Source organism: Microplitis mediator, chromosome 6 (assembly GCF_029852145.1).
Source record: "Microplitis mediator isolate UGA2020A chromosome 6, iyMicMedi2.1, whole genome shotgun sequence".
In the NCBI taxonomy this organism is placed as follows: Eukaryota; Metazoa; Arthropoda; class Insecta; order Hymenoptera; family Braconidae; genus Microplitis; species Microplitis mediator.
Window position 1 is genome coordinate 15,588,870 of NC_079974.1, and position 16,559 is coordinate 15,605,428.

At 31.3% G+C, this 16,559-nt stretch overlaps 1 protein-coding gene across 1 annotated transcript; it reads left to right on the forward strand.

The window, feature by feature from the left end:
- Positions 1-484: 484 nt before the first annotated feature.
- On the forward strand, positions 485-14,900 carry LOC130670182 (sortilin-related receptor-like). Its single transcript, XM_057473433.1, has 5 exons — positions 485-976; positions 3,834-9,765; positions 10,402-10,608; positions 10,963-11,012; positions 14,256-14,900. Exons 1-5 carry the CDS (start codon positions 692-694, stop codon positions 14,313-14,315), a joined length of 6,534 nt encoding a protein of 2,177 aa, XP_057329416.1. The 5' UTR covers positions 485-691; the 3' UTR covers positions 14,316-14,900.
- Positions 14,901-16,559: the final 1,659 nt, after the last annotated feature.

The window sequence follows — 16,559 nt, forward strand, 5'->3', positions numbered from 1 at the left end:
TTTCTAATGAATGTGAATGCAGCAGACGATTGGAAATTTTTGAATAAATAAAAAAAATGTAAGTAAAATAAAAATTAAAAAATACGTATTTAGATAATTATAAAATCAGTGCGCGCATTTTTTTCAAATTTAATTATTTCAGTTTATTTATTTATTTATTTAAAATTTATAAATTGTCACATATCTGCTACATTCCCATTAATATATTTCTATTAAATTATTCCATTTAAATAAAGATTTACTTCTGGTAGAACTTGCAATTGTGTTCTTCATATAAATTTCATAAATTTTAATAAAAACAATTTCAATTGTGTTATGATTAATAACAAAAAATTAATGCGTATTCCTAAATTGTTAACTCATGCATGATAATGCACTTGCATATATTTACTGTTTATTGCATTAATTGTTTTTATTTAAGTGACTAACAAAGATGGAGATGACGAAGATGGAGTAAGAAAATTTTTGATGACGTTGATGACGCTTGCCAATAACTTTTTGGGGGTGGTAAAACGAAAAGAAAATATTTAAAAAAAAAGGTACAGACGGAGATAGAAACTAGCGAAGCTTCCAGTTTGGAGTATATTTTAAACGACAGCGCCACCGAGGTGTTTATATATTTCAATCCATGTATATTCAACATGCTAACTTGAGTTTTTAGAGTTTAGTCGAGAAAGTCAGTTCATACAAGATGGCCGCCCGGGTCACATCGGGTTTCTATCAGTTAACGCTTATATTACATTTATTCTTACTAATAAATTATAATAATGGTGAAAATTACAATCATAACACAAGGACATTATATGTTAACCGTGAGGATGAACCGACAATTAATAAAAGATCAATTATTGTCAATAAAAATGACAATGATTTTGGTGATGATGATGAGATGTCTTTTGTACGAAATCGTCGGGATGTACCGCAAACTTCAACACCGCCAGGATTATCCAATTCATCATCCAATATTACAGCCAAGGTAATTTTTAAATAAACATATTTATTTTTATTTTACTTATTCCTACTCTCATGTATATTATTTTTTAAAAATATTTATAACTTTATTTTTTAAAACACTAAAATACTTGGTTTATTTTGCGACGTATTTTTTAAACGTATGATGACATGACAAAAGTTGAATTTTTAAATGATTTTTTATTTAAATTTCATTTTGCGTTCTTATAATTATCGTTTGCCGTTTTTTAAATATGTAATTTAGTATTTGGAGTTTATTTCGATAATTAAACTGTGAGTTTATTTTCCAGCGAGACGTTTATTGTTTTTGCAAAGTAAAATACAAGCGTCACTAGATAAGATAATTCACCCTAAAATAATTATTTGAATTTATTTAAATACGTATTAGTTGCTAAGTACTATAATTTAAAATTAAATTTGTTAATTTTTAATTTAATTTTGTAATTGTATCAGAGCTTAGTACTAATTCGTTTATGAACGTCAATCATTAGTAATCAATTATACTCCAATTTAGTATAGTAAAGAAAATTTAGGTAATTGGAATAATTACGACGTAATTGGAGTAAAGAAAAATAAAGTCAGGCGTGATTAGTGTTTAATAATAAATATAATTATCTGGTATTTAATTTAAGTTTAAAAAAAAAAAATAAATAAATGTTTTTGTTTTAAAAACTTGAAATTTATTAGTTATATTATTATGTATCAGATTGATAACATTGTCAAGATTATTTTTTACCATATTATCAGTAAAATCTTAGCGATACTGTAATCTTTAAACTTGATATTAAATCAGCTGTTGAAAATAAACAGTATCTAATATTAAAAAGAAAGCAAGTAATATATATATAGAAATGATGAATTTTTTGAATTTCGTTAATTAACCGACGTTACTTTTGACATTAAATAAATATTGCAAAATACCAGTATTTAAATTTTATTTAATGAGTGAGAATGTAGCAGACATAAGACAATTTATAAATTTTAAATAAATAAATACACAAGGGCCAGTTTTTTCAAACCGGGTTTTAATTATTATTGCTGGTATATCTATATATTATTAATATATGTGTAATACAGTCGACTACCCGTCATAAGCCTGCCCGTTATAAGCCTCTTCCCCTCAATCGACAGGTCCTGAGTCCAAACAGCTTCCCGACTCGACCACTTTTTTGAGTTTCGTACCAGACATCCCGTTATAAGCCGCCTTTAAAATTCTCTAAATTATTCGATCGTAAAGCACACTCTGATGCTGCGCATCATGAGTCGTGCTATAAACAAAATTTATTTTAGCGCTATAAGCACTAGAAAAATCGGGATACTGATGCATGTAACAAACCGTAAATATGACGTTTGAAATCATAAAATAAAACAGACTTATAACGAGTAGTCGAGAACAAAACGAAACGCACGGCAGTGAGGGATTGAAATTCCAAGAAAAATTTCCCCTACGTCCCCTAGACCAGGCTTGTGACGGATAGTCGACTGTATATGTAATATTAGTATATAAGATATACTAGCAATATTAATTTAAACTCGGATAAAAATAAACTCGGTTGGAAAAACTGACCCTAAATTGAATCTAAAACAATGCGCGTACTGATATCTCATTTATCTAAATACGCATTTTGTAATTTTTATTCTACTTACATTTTATTTATTTAATCAAAAATTAAAAAATATCCCACTTGTCAGTTACATTCACTCATTCTATTTTGCGGGTATAATTTTAAAAATTTGAATATTTAATTATAAAATGAATAATAATAATAAAATTAATAATATTAGTCAGCGAGAAAAATAACCACTGATGCTCTTTGTACGGTACACGAACACATACAACCGCTAATCTTTTTAATATTGTATTGAGGCGGACAAAAGAATCATGATACATATATAATATATATATACATATCGTATGCTATTATTTATAATATCTTTTGTAATTTGATTCAGAACATAAATAAACAGTTTATTGTAACTCAATGCTTAATAGAGTTGATAAAAGAAAATTTAAAAAAATAAAAATTGCTCTTAAAAATAATAGAAAATTTTAATAAATTTATGTATTTCATATATTTATATCTTGCCAATCAATATGATATGACTATCAATTTACTTTCGCTACTCAAATCACTATAGGCGGGTTTCACTTTTCAACCAGATGAGAGTTAACTGACTTATTGGTTTATACTGGTAGTGATTATTATTATTATTATTATTATTATTATTATTATTATTATTATTATTATTATTATTATTATTATTATTATTATTATTATTATTATTATTATTATTATTATTATTATTATTATTATTATTATTATATATTACTGGCCCAATGCTGATGTAATGTTATATATCATATGAAATTAAGTGTAGTCTGATACTCTGTGTAATCGTGAATGCGAGTCATAAATATTATCATTTTAATTCATACTATACTTTTCATCAACTTCCGGATAATTTTGTTTTATCTTCTTTTTTTTTAATATACCGAGAATTAAAATAAATAATTATCATTTATTACCACACGGAAATAATAGTCATAGTATATATATTTTTTTTTAAACGAAAAATAAATTTAAAAAAATTTAGATGTAATAAAATTATGGTCCTGAATTTAACAGGCAATTAAAAATTTTCTGATTTTTTTAACAGTTTAATTAAAAAAAAAAAAAAAAACTAAAAATATGCACATGTAGAAAATTTAAAAAACTATAAGTACAATTTTTCAAAATATTTTTTCTCAATAATTTATCGTTTTGGAAATATTAAAAAATTATTAGACTGGTTAAATTCAGTATTATAATAAGATTTTAGTTGAAAGCTAATAAATATTACATATATATTTTTATTTCTAGTTGAATCATTTAGATGATCCTCATCAGCAACTTATGGTCCATTGGGTTGGAGAAAAATCAAATGTAATAATTTGCTTGGCAAGAGATAACACAAGCCCACGTGATAAACCAACGCAAAAATTAAATCCTAGTGCTGTTTACATCAGCTACGACTACGGCGATACCTTTGAAAATAAATCGGAATTATTTAAAATAAATTCAGATCCCGTTGAATATGCGACGCTTGATAAGTTTTACAATCATCCGAAATTTAATACTTATTGTGTATTTGCCGATAGCGCGAATAGCGTCATATTTACAACGACTAACAATGGTAAAACAATTAATAAAATCAGTGTACCGTTTCATCCAAGTGAAATATTATTCTATGAAGATAATCCGAGTTACTTTTTGGCGTTGGATAAAATTGATTCCAAGCGGATGCTGTGGATGACTAGTGACATGGGGAAAACATGGAGGCGTATTCATGAATCTGTAAAAGCATTTTACTGGTCAAATATAAATCCTAAAACAATAATTATTGTCCGAGATGAATTTAAAGACAGTACAGTAGTCGAGATGGATCTGACATTTGATCAAAACCAGAAGCGTGACTTGAGATCCGTTCTTATAAAGAATGTCGAAGACTTCCAGATAAAAGGCGATTACATGTTTGCTACCAAGAAGTCAGCAGTTGACCCGTCAGCAAATGAAACAAATCAGTCACTAGACTTGTATGTTTCTTTCAAGAACCAAACATTCGTCATGGCTCACTTCGACACCGAGGAGGAGAGAAAAGAATATCACATTGCTGATGTTTCAAACAACAGAATATTTGTCGCTGTTTCTCATACTGATACGCTGATAAATCTTTATATTTCTGAGGTGGTTGATCACACAATGGCCAGGTTCACGTTATCTCTCAAAAGAATTTTCACACATTTCCCAAATAGCACATGGAAAGGCAGTTGGGTGAATGAACTCGCCGAGGAAGCTTTCACTGATCTATATAAAGTCGAGGGCTTACGTGGAATTTATATCGCATCGCAAATAAAAGACACCTTTAAAGGTAATTCCGTTGGACCGGAATACCTAGAGTCGCTGATAACTTTTGATCATGGTGTTACATGGGATAAAATAAAAGCGCCGACAAAAAATGTTCCAGATCCAACTTGGTCATTGCATTTGAGCCAACGCTTCAGTCAGTTATATCCTGTAACACGTTCAGTGTCAATAATGAGTTCAAAGTCTGCTCCTGGTATAATAATGGCAACAGGTGTACTAGGATCAAGCTTAAAAGGTCATCCGGCTTTATATGTATCACGTGATGCCGGTCTTACATGGAAACAAGTACTCAAGGACTACTACTTTTTCAATATGGGTGATCATGGTGGGGTTCTTGTTGCTGTTAAATACTTCAAAACACGTGGAGAGACTCGGGATATATCCTACTCGACTGATGAAGGAACGACCTGGCAAACTTACACGTTTAATGATGACATGCTGCGGGTTTACGGTCTAATGACAGAACCTGGTGAGAATACGACTGTTTTTACGATGTTCGGATCTAATCCTGGACAGCATAAATGGCTGATCATAAAAGTTGATTTGCGTAATGCGTTTGAGAGAGAGTGTACTGAGGACGATTTTAAATTTTGGTCACCGACAAGCTCCGATCAGCCTGGAATGTCTTGTATATTAGGACGCAGAGAAGTTTACAAACGACGAGCCGCGTCTGTTAATTGTTACACGGGCGTTGACTACGACAGACCAACGAGTTTTGAAATTTGTCCATGTGATTTCCAGGATTATCAGTGCGACTATGGATTTATTAAAAGCGGAAATCCTTCTCACTGCATTAAAAATCTTGCTCTGGCCCATTATGACCCATACAAAATACCCGACTTATGTTTTCCTGGGGAGTTTTACAACAGAACTAAAGGATACCGTAAAATTCCTGATGACGATTGCTCTGGAGGTTACGCTAAAAAATTTGAACCTGATGAAATACCCTGTCCTATTGCCGAACCACAGGAATTTCTTTTGGTTGCTCAGCGAGAACATATTTCACGTATTGACATCAGAACTCACAATTTGGAAATTTTGCCAGTTCACGATCTGAAGAATGTAATTGCTATCGAGTACGACGTAAAAAATAATTGTCTGTACTGGGCGGATATAGTGAACGATACTATTGGAAGACAATGCTTCGGAGATGGTACGAGTGTTCCTGAAACCCTCGTTGAGACTGACTTGAGTTCGATTGAAGGAATGGCATATGACTGGGTTTCTAAGTTACTTTATTTTGTGGACGGAGTGAAAATGCGGATACAAGTCATCCGAACTGATCTTACGATGGCTGGGAGAATGAGACGCACTATTTTAGGATCAAATAATTTACAAAAACCCCGTGGCATAGCCGTGCATCCTATGATGGGTTACATGTTTTGGACAGACTGGGCTCCTGGCAATGCGTCGGTATCACGTGCCAACTTGGACGGTACTGATATTAAGCGATTGTTCACTAAAGGAACTGTCGAGTGGCCAAATGGTATCTGTATTGATTTTATTGCCGAAAGAATTTATTGGGTAGATGCACGGGAAGATTATATAGGATCGTCAGACTATGACGGTAAGAGATTTAAAAAAGTAATCAACACTGATGACAGAGTTTCACATCCATTTGCCGTCGCTGTATTCAAAGACAATATGTATTGGGATGACTGGAAACAATCGATGATTTTCGTCGCGGATAAAGATCACGGTGCCGGTATCACAACTCAATTGGGTACATTGTCAGGTCTGATGGACTTGAAAGTATTTGCTCACAGCGTTCAAACCGGAACGAATAAATGTGAAAATAACACGTGCTCGCATCTGTGTCTTGGAGCACCGAACGATGGATTTGTTTGTCTTTGTCCTGACGGTATGGTAATGACTGAAGGCAAATGCATGTGTCCTGGTGGCATTAAACCATTTGCCAACTCAACGTGTCCACGTGTTGCCAGCACATGCGCGTCAAATCAATTCTCTTGTGGCAACGGGGTTTGTATTTCTGAATTTTGGAAATGCGATGGTGACAATGACTGTGGAGATAACTCTGATGAAGTCAATTGTAAAAAAGCAACGTGCAGTCCAAATAACTTTGAATGCGACGAAGATAAATGTATACCGCGATTCTGGATGTGTGATCTCGATAAAGATTGTAATGATGGCAGAGATGAAGCCAATTGTACTTATTTGAATTGCACTGACACACAATTTAGATGCGATAATGGCCGTTGTATTTCTCACAGATGGCAATGTGATGGTGAGGATGATTGCCGTGACGGTTCAGATGAACGAGCTTGTAATAAGAGCACGGTACCAAATACATGTAAGACCGACGAGATCGGGTGTGCGGATCACACCTGCGTGCCAAAGACATGGGAATGTGACGGCGAAAATGACTGCGAAGATGGCTCTGATGAAAAGGACTGTCTGAATAAAGAATGTCACGATTGGCAATTTGCCTGCAATTCAACAGAAGAACCCCATCGGTGTATTTATAAATCCTGGGTTTGCGATGGCGATAGAGACTGTCACGATGGGTCTGATGAAGCTCATTGCCCATCTCTCCCACCTGAGCTTCCTACACCGTCGCTCCTGCCAACAAATACCTGCAATGACTGGATGTTCAGATGTAATAACACAAAGTGTGTTCCCTATTGGTGGAAATGCGACAGCGTTGATGACTGCGGTGATGGATCCGATGAAATGGGATGCGGACTCCCCGACGAACCAGAGTCGCCTTACGTCACTGAACCACCAAAAGTTGGTCGTGTTTGCAAAGACAATCAATTCCAGTGTTACGACAGACAATGTATTGACGATTCTTGGATATGCGATGGAACGCCAGATTGTAAGTTGGGAGAGGATGAATTACGTTGTGACCATGGACATATAGGCTGCCGCACTGATCAATTTATGTGTCGGACAGATGGCAATTGTATACCGCTAACAAGCATCTGCAATGGCGTAGTCGATTGCCCTGACCGCAGTGACGAGGTTGGCTGCAATATGCATCCGACTTCACCGGCAATTGCTTTCTGTCCAGCTGGCTCTTTTCCGTGTGATGAAAACAAATGTATCCCACTTGCGTATCACTGTGATGGTAAACACGATTGTATTGATGGCTTCGATGAAATTAATTGTGAAAAGAATAACTCAAGAGTATATCAAGTGATGGTGCTTGAATTTGACAGCAGATTGTCAAATGCCACGAGTTTGTATCTTAACTGGCACAAACCAATTCCATCAAACATAACACTGGAATTTTTACCCTCAATAGCTAAAACTGAACCCAACGCCAAGTGGAAAAATGCAACTAATTGGATAACCGATAATAAGTATCAATTTAATAATCTCGAGCCTTACACGTCTTACAATCTGACTGTATATGTCAGACAGGAGGGTCAGAATATTGTCTACCCGCCATTTAAATATTGGCCTGTAAAAACTAACGAAGGAGTACCATCTGAGCCTTGGAATGTCACAGCTGTTCAAAAGAATGGCACGCGAGTCGAGCTGTCCTGGCGACCACCCCAGCATCCGAATGGTATAATAACTGGCTACGAAGCTTACGTGACACCGCCGATTCCACCAGCACCATTTTTATTACAAAAAACATCTTATATATTTGATTTACCATTTGAAGCTGGTAAAGTTTATTCATTTTGGGTAATCGCTAAAAATCATTTCCACGATTCTAAACCATCTAGTGTAGCAGAACTGACATTTGACGGCGCTGCTAATATTGACGATATTCAAGACCTTAAAGTAATTGAAACAACAAACAATACCGTTCATCTGACATGGGCAGCATTGAAAGATGTTGATGGTTACCATATAACACCCCGAGCACCACCACCTTATCCGACTTACCACACATTAAATACAACAAAGAATGATTTCGTTGTTACTAATTTATCACCAGGTACTATGTACACATTTGAAGTAAATGCTATGAAGAAAAGTTACATTGGTAAAATTGTAATGATAACAGCAACGACAAAAGGTATTCCATTACCATCAGTACCAAATCTTGCTGCTGAATCAAAGAAACTTGATGGCACGACAGTTAAACTCAGTTGGGATCAACCTAAGAGTGCAATAAAAATAAGGTGGCAGTACGCTATTCATTATGCACTAAATATGCAAGATCTATTTAAAGATTACAAAAGTCTCACGACAAATAAATCGGCGTCAATTAAAAATCTTGAAGCTTGTGAGTCTTATCTGTTTGCTGTCGGTGTTCGCGGTGATGGCTACGGAGCCGGTCCTTTGAGTCAACCTGTTACAGTGTCTACGCACTACAATGTAAAAGCGCCGCCAAAGCAATTACGTGTTACACCAGCGCCGAAAACAACCGACTCAATAATTGTATCGTGGAGCGCAAGCTGTAATAAAATCGACGATCCGATTATCTACAGGCTTACTGTCATTGAGATGACACTCAATGAAAAGTCGACGGTAACATTGCCACCAACAAATGAAACTGTTATAAAACATACATTTGCGGGTATTAAATATGGCGGTAAATATAAAATAACTGTTGCGACAAATGTCACTGGTGCTATTGAAAGTCAACCGGTTATTTATCAAGCAGCGCCACTCACTCCGCCTCATCAAATTCGTGTAGTAGCCAAAGATGGTAAATTTACTGTGAGTTGGGATGAGCCAATGAATGATGACAATTTGAAAAATGATACTAAACGTCATTATCAAGTTCTTGTTAATGAAAATACTAAATCATTTAACGAGACAACTGCCAAAGTTTATAATGTCGATAGACCACCGTTTGTTTTTACGGATGCTAAAGTTAATTCTATGTATCTGTTTACTGTCAAGTTGATTACTGATGAGGGATACCAGAGTGGAGTCAGTGAAGTTGTTGGCGTTCAAATCCCATTGAGTATGTCGATCAAATCTACTATGGTGTCGTTCATAAAATACGTTGCGCAAAATTTTATCTTAACCCCCCCCCCCCCCCCTCCTCCCTTCCCTTTGTTGCACTGTAACATATTCTGCGATCCTCCCTATCAATATTGCGTCACAACTAGGGTTGTAAATAATGCATTACTTTTTGTAATGCATTAGCGATTTCATTATCCATTAAATTTAATTTTTAGATGGCGTAATTTTCTATTAACCATTAAATTAAATTTTCGAATGGTGGAAAATTTCCATTAGCCATTGAATTTAATTTTTTAATGAGAACGATTTAATGTAATATTTTTCCATTAGAAATTTTACAACCCTGGTCAAAAATAATAGATCTCTCTCCCATTATGACGGAAATATATACATAGAAATATTTATATATCTACGAATATGAAATTAATGTCTTTCTATCGTAACAAAAAACTAAAATTTAAAAAAAACCCAGAGAAAAATTTGCAAGATCTTCCTTAGACCCCTCACCCTTTGTCATAATAACCGACACCCACTCCCCCATAAGTGCAAACGTATTTTATTAACGGTCCCTATTTTTTATTATTTTTAAATATTTGTATTTGAGTATAAAATAATTTTTTTTTTTGTATTACAGGCGCAGACTGGCCTGGAACAATGAATACATCAAGCATACTCTCATTCGCAATACCAATCTGCTTATTGATAATCGCATTAGGTGCTGGATTCGCGTATTTCTTCGTGAGACACAGGCGGCTGTCTAATAATTTTACGCTCTTTGCTAATAGTCATTATGACACGAGACGAGGTCAAGCTACTTTCCCGGGTACCACAGATGCTCTTGGTAATTATTTATATTTCTCTTTTTTTCATTAAATATTTGGTTTACATTATTAATGCGCAGCTGGTTTTAAAATAAACTAATGGTAGCACAAGTTATTTTCATTTAGATCCTGTTTAATTATAATACTTTTATTTTTTACTATTTTTTTTTCCATTGTATTTTTTATTACTTTTACTTCACTACATGAGCCCAAGTTTAATTAAATGCTGCAGCTAATAAAAGTTACTTAATCTTTAATTAATAGTTTAATTTATTTCAAAACTTTTTTTTTTTTTTTTTCGTTAACTTTACGCGCTACTGATAAAAGTACATCAGCAAAGTAACTTAATTTGTTATTTTTTATTTTTGTTTAAGATGAAGAAGACAGTCCTGTGATTCGCGGCTTCTCAGATGACGAGCCTCTGGTAATAGCATAAGTTATAATAAATTTTTAAGTATATATATTGATTTTATATATATATACATATATAAATAAATATATATAGATATACATTAATTGTAAGAAAGACACTATGATTATTGACTACATTAAGTTGAAGTAAATGAGAAAAATGAATAGTAATTTAACTGCTGATCAGGTACGCATGATTATATAACAATATTTAAAATAATTTAAATATACCTTGCGCGATGTTTTGTCGCCTTTTATATATTATCTCATAAACTATAATAATATAACAATTTCATTATTTAAAATACGCTCGTTATAACTTTTGATTTAAATTATCGGTGACAGAGCTTCGCGCGACGGTTGCTCTGTATATATTTTTAAGTTTTCGTGATAGCAGTTTTTTTTTTCTTTACTATCATTTATTGTTATTATTAATTTTATTATTCTTCATTCTTGATTGCCATAATTATTAATTAGAAAGAAAAAACTGATAACGATTAAATAATGATTGGTATCAAAATTAAGTATTTTAAATTACGTAGTGTATTAATTTTTTTTTTTTGCGTTTTTATTAAAACTCACATTTGAATTTCGTCATAAAAAATTTTTCCATTGGGATCTGAATAAAAATTTACCGTCCGTAACTATTTATGATTTTGAAGTTCGCCGACGTCTTATAATTTCTTGAATTTCTTTGAACTGATAAATTATAAAAAAAAAAATATTTTGAAAAATTGCACTTGTAGATTTTTTACCTTTCTATATGTGCATTTTTTGGGTTTTTTTTTTTTAGTAATTGATTTGTTGAAAAAAAACATTTGAAACTTTTAAATTGTCTGCTAACTTTAGGATCATAATTATTTTCGTTTCTTGTTTTTTTTTTTTTATTTTGGATTAAAATAAAACTATAATTAATAAAATTTTGTATATTTTTTGATAAATTGTGTAAATTTTTTCAAATGAATTATTATGGTCAAGTCAGATACTTGTTTTGTAAAAAGTAAAATTAAGGAAAAAATAACAATCCCAGAGAAAATCAAAGGTGGCAAAGAAAATTAAAATGTCAAATTTTTATACTGAATAAAAATAACTTAAGAACATTTAATTAATTGGCATTTTTTAAAAATTTTTCATACAATTTATTACTAGACTCGTTTATTAACTTTTTTTTTTATTATGTTTCTATGACTGTAGAATTTGTATAAAGAATATACAATAATAATGTCAAATAATGTTGTTATGTTTAACGAACACGTGATTTTTTATTGAATAATTATGGATAAATTTTTCATGTGAGAGAATGTGAGAGAAAGTAAGCGATATAATTATAAAGATATTGTAGAGAGTATGTGAAATAAAGAGAACCAGTCGGTCGGATGTAAAAATAAAATAATTACTTTAACAATGACAGCTTGTTTTTTTTTTTTTTTTTTAAGCATTATTATTATTGTTTATTAAATAATTTAAATCAGGTGACAAGTATTAATGTTAAATTATTAATTTACATCTGCGCGCCGGTGGATCTTGCCATTTTAATAGTTATGATTTATGAGCAATATAACGAATTATTGGGGTCGTGCGAATCAGGTTCGAATCGAATCAACTTGAATCCAGGTTTTTATCGAATGATTTGAATTTTCGAATAATTTGAAGAAGACGAAGAATTCGAATTTTCTAAAAATTCGATAAAGTTGAATACAGTCGACTACTACCCGTCATAAGCCTAGGGGACGTAGGGAAAATTTTTCTTGGAATTTCAATCTCCTCACTACCATGCGTTTAGTTTTGTTCTCGACTACTTGTTATAAGCCTGTTTTAGTTTATATGATTTCAAACGTCATATTTACGGTTTGTTACATACGTCAGTATCCAGATTTTTTTTAGTGCTTATAGCGCTAAAATAAATACTTTTCTTTTTACACTAATAATAATTTTAATGGAAAAATTATAATTACAACGGTATTAATTACAGCAATAATAATAATTTTATGGATCAACTTAATGCTCAATAAAACGTTTAAATTGTTACAGAAGCTTTAATTGTAATTAATGATTACAATTATCAACAATAAATTATATTTTATTTAATATTGATTAAATTATTATCCGCGAAACATCGATAGTAAATGTTCATCATTAATTTTGATATTTTGTTCCTATTGTTAGTTTAGAATTTACAAAATTTTAACGCCGGCTTATAACGAGACGTCTGGTACGAAACTCAAAAAAGTGGTTGAGTCGGGAAGCTGTTTGGACTGAGGACCTGCCGATTGAGGGGAAGAGGCTAATAACGGGCAGGCTTATGACGGGTAGTCGACTGTAATTCGAAAAAGTCGAATTATTCAAAAGTTTTTGAATTATTTGTAACTTTTAAAATTACTCTATTCAAATCGAAAAAATTTTGATCCGTTTTCAAATATTCAATTTTTATTGAATGAAGAGCTTAATTTTTAAAGTAATCAAAGACTCCAATTTTAAATCGTTCAAAAGAAAACTGGAATTATTAGAAAATTTACGAATAATTCAAAAACTTACTAATCATTCAAAAATTTTCAAATAATTCGAGAATTTTTGAATAATTCGTAAACTTACGAATAATTTGAAAAAGTCGTAAGTTCGAACCATTTGCACACTCCTATGAATTATTTTTCTTACATTACTATTATTATTATTCTATTTTATTTTATTTATCATAACTAAGATAAAATGTCACTCAGTTTCTCTCATTTTATTAAAATAAATATATTACCGACCTCGAAAGTATTTAAATAAAGGTCGAAGAATTCAAAAAACCCAATAAATTAATTTGACACTTGAGAGATAATTTAGATTTTTTTTTTTAAAATAGTAATGTTATTTCATGATGATGTTCTATTAAGTTTTTTTTTATTGATTTCCATCGAGATCCGACTGCTATAGTAATGATAATATTTAAAAAAAAAAAAAGTCTGAAGAGTCTGCAGTAATAACGATTATAAATGTGAGAGTTAAATTTATATGAGAAGAATTTAAAAGTAGATAATGAACTGACTTTATTCAAATAAGTGAATAAAATTAATACGATTGTAGTCTGTAAATCTTGCAAAGTTCTTGTAACAGTGATCTAATATATTTGCGTGTAAATAAATAAAGTTAAATAAAATAAAATAAAATAAAATAAATAATTACACAATGTCATTATTTTATTTTACGATAATTAGTTTTTAAGTTAATTGCCACTATTTGAATGATAAAAAAATTTTCTTTTGCTCAACAGCATAGCAACAAAAAGTTTGTATTCAAAGTGTTTTCCATTAGATCATTTGCTTGCTGGTGACTGGTGACATTTGAATATTCATGAGTCAAGAGGACGTTTTGCATTTTTATGACCCAGGCCACATTTTAAACAAAAAGACACTACCGGGCTTAAGTAATTAACGTTGTTGTTGTTACTACTGTTGTTTGTTTTTACTCTTTGACATTTTTTTTTTTGTTTTAAACATTTTTCTTGTGCTGATATAACGCGGAAAGTAGAACGCGAACTATAATCATAGGGCTTTTAGACAAAATTGTTGAGGAATGTGACGTTGGTCCAAAAGGAAGTAGACATCAACTTTGTAACAATGGATTTCCGTTCAAATGTTTATATACCCGTTACACTTGAGTCAGTGACGATGATGATGCGTCTCATTAACATCCGTCGTTTTTATTTAACTTTTTTTTATCATCATCATTATTTCTCATACCTGTATATCTTATATATTATTCAGATGTAATTCTCATCCGTTATGATTATTAATGTAATATCTCGACGGGAGAGTGTGTATTTACCTGGAGATTTTTTGCCAGATGAAAATAGTTTTCCGGTATATAAAAGTTTTTCTATCGCACTTAGAACTTGATATTTTTTTTTTAATTTTAATTTTAATTTTTTTTTTTTTAAATTAAAAAAAAACTAAAAGGGAAATTGTTGACCGTTAAAGAGAGTAATTTAACTTGTTATTTTTTCATGTTGAATAAATTGAGAATTGGATTCGTTGAAGCATGAATTCAATGTTTTGACACTTTTTCAATTACTTTTTCATTGTCACGAACTTACGATTACGGTTCAGTGACATGCAAGCCGAGTTACGTTACTTTTATTTGTAGATGAGGTATATTTTTATTGGAAATTATTCATAAATGTGGAAGCGATAATCGATAAATTATTTTATTTTATAAATAACCGTACGCGCTTTAAATTTTAAATTTTTATTTTTATTACACGCGACATGTTTTTTGTACTGATTGAACTCATGAATGATATTTGCATCGATTATGATTTTGTTTAGTTTTATTATGAAATCTGATTCGTAATAAGCTTATTAAATTCGTCGGGTTGTAAATTTAAATTTTAATAGAGAGGTTGGTATAGACAATCGATGAAAGCGGTAAGTCTTAGTTTTAATATTTTTATAACAATTTGCCGGTAAAATTTGAAATTTAGTCAGAAATAGGATAGAGGTACCGTTTTTGGCCACTTGAGGACAAGTTTTGGACACTTCAAAAATTAAAATAAAATAATTTGTAAAATACGCAATGACATAATTAATTTTGAAAATGCGTTCAAAGATACTTTTATCTCACTATTAAAATGGAAATTTTATTTTATACTTTTTCATTAATTAAAATAAAGCATTAACTTCTACCCAATCATTTGTTAACATTTCTATTGAAATTTATTAAATTTAATGAATGATAAAATAAAAAAGTTGAATTAATTTTTAATAATTTTCACTTAAAAAATTTAAATGTTTAAAAGTATGAAAATTTTCAATCTAATTCATGAATGTTATTCGCATCGATTATGATTTTTACTTTTACTCTGTAAAAAATCAGTAGTGAATTCGGAGTGATTACGTACTTTATTTAAATTCGAATTCACTCCGTCAATCAAAGTTTCGGAGTTTTAGAAAAAATCACTTCGCATACGGAGTAAGTAGAGAAGTTGTATTTTCAGCGGAGTAATTTTGGAGTGAACTGGATTTTATTTAAATCCGCATTCACCCAGATTCGGAGTTTTAATATCAAAATTCAAATTCCTTGGAGTAAATTTCACTCCGAGGGGATTAAATAAATAAACAGTCATCCGCTTCATATTCACTCCGGATTTGATCCGCGTTCACCCTGCAAATTTTTTACAGTACATTCTAAAATCTGGTTCGTAGTTTCAAATTTTAATAATTTTGGTATAAATTCTCTTAGTAATTTATCGAATAATTTTGCTAAATAACTCCAAAAAATTTTTCATGACTTGTAAAACTATGAGGACATGTAAATTACTAATACTAATTACAATATTCATTTAAGATGATTGCGATAAGTTTTTCATAAATCTGTCAAAAGAAAAAAAATTTAATTAAAAATTTTTGAGATATGAAATTGAATAAAATCGCACTTGTGTATAACTACCATAATTGCACACCTCGAACGCGAAGCGGAGAGGTAGTGCTCTACTGTCGTCAAATGTTTTAAATTTATTATCAATGTACTGATATCTCACATATGTATATATATAATGTATACACAAATGCCGATCGTT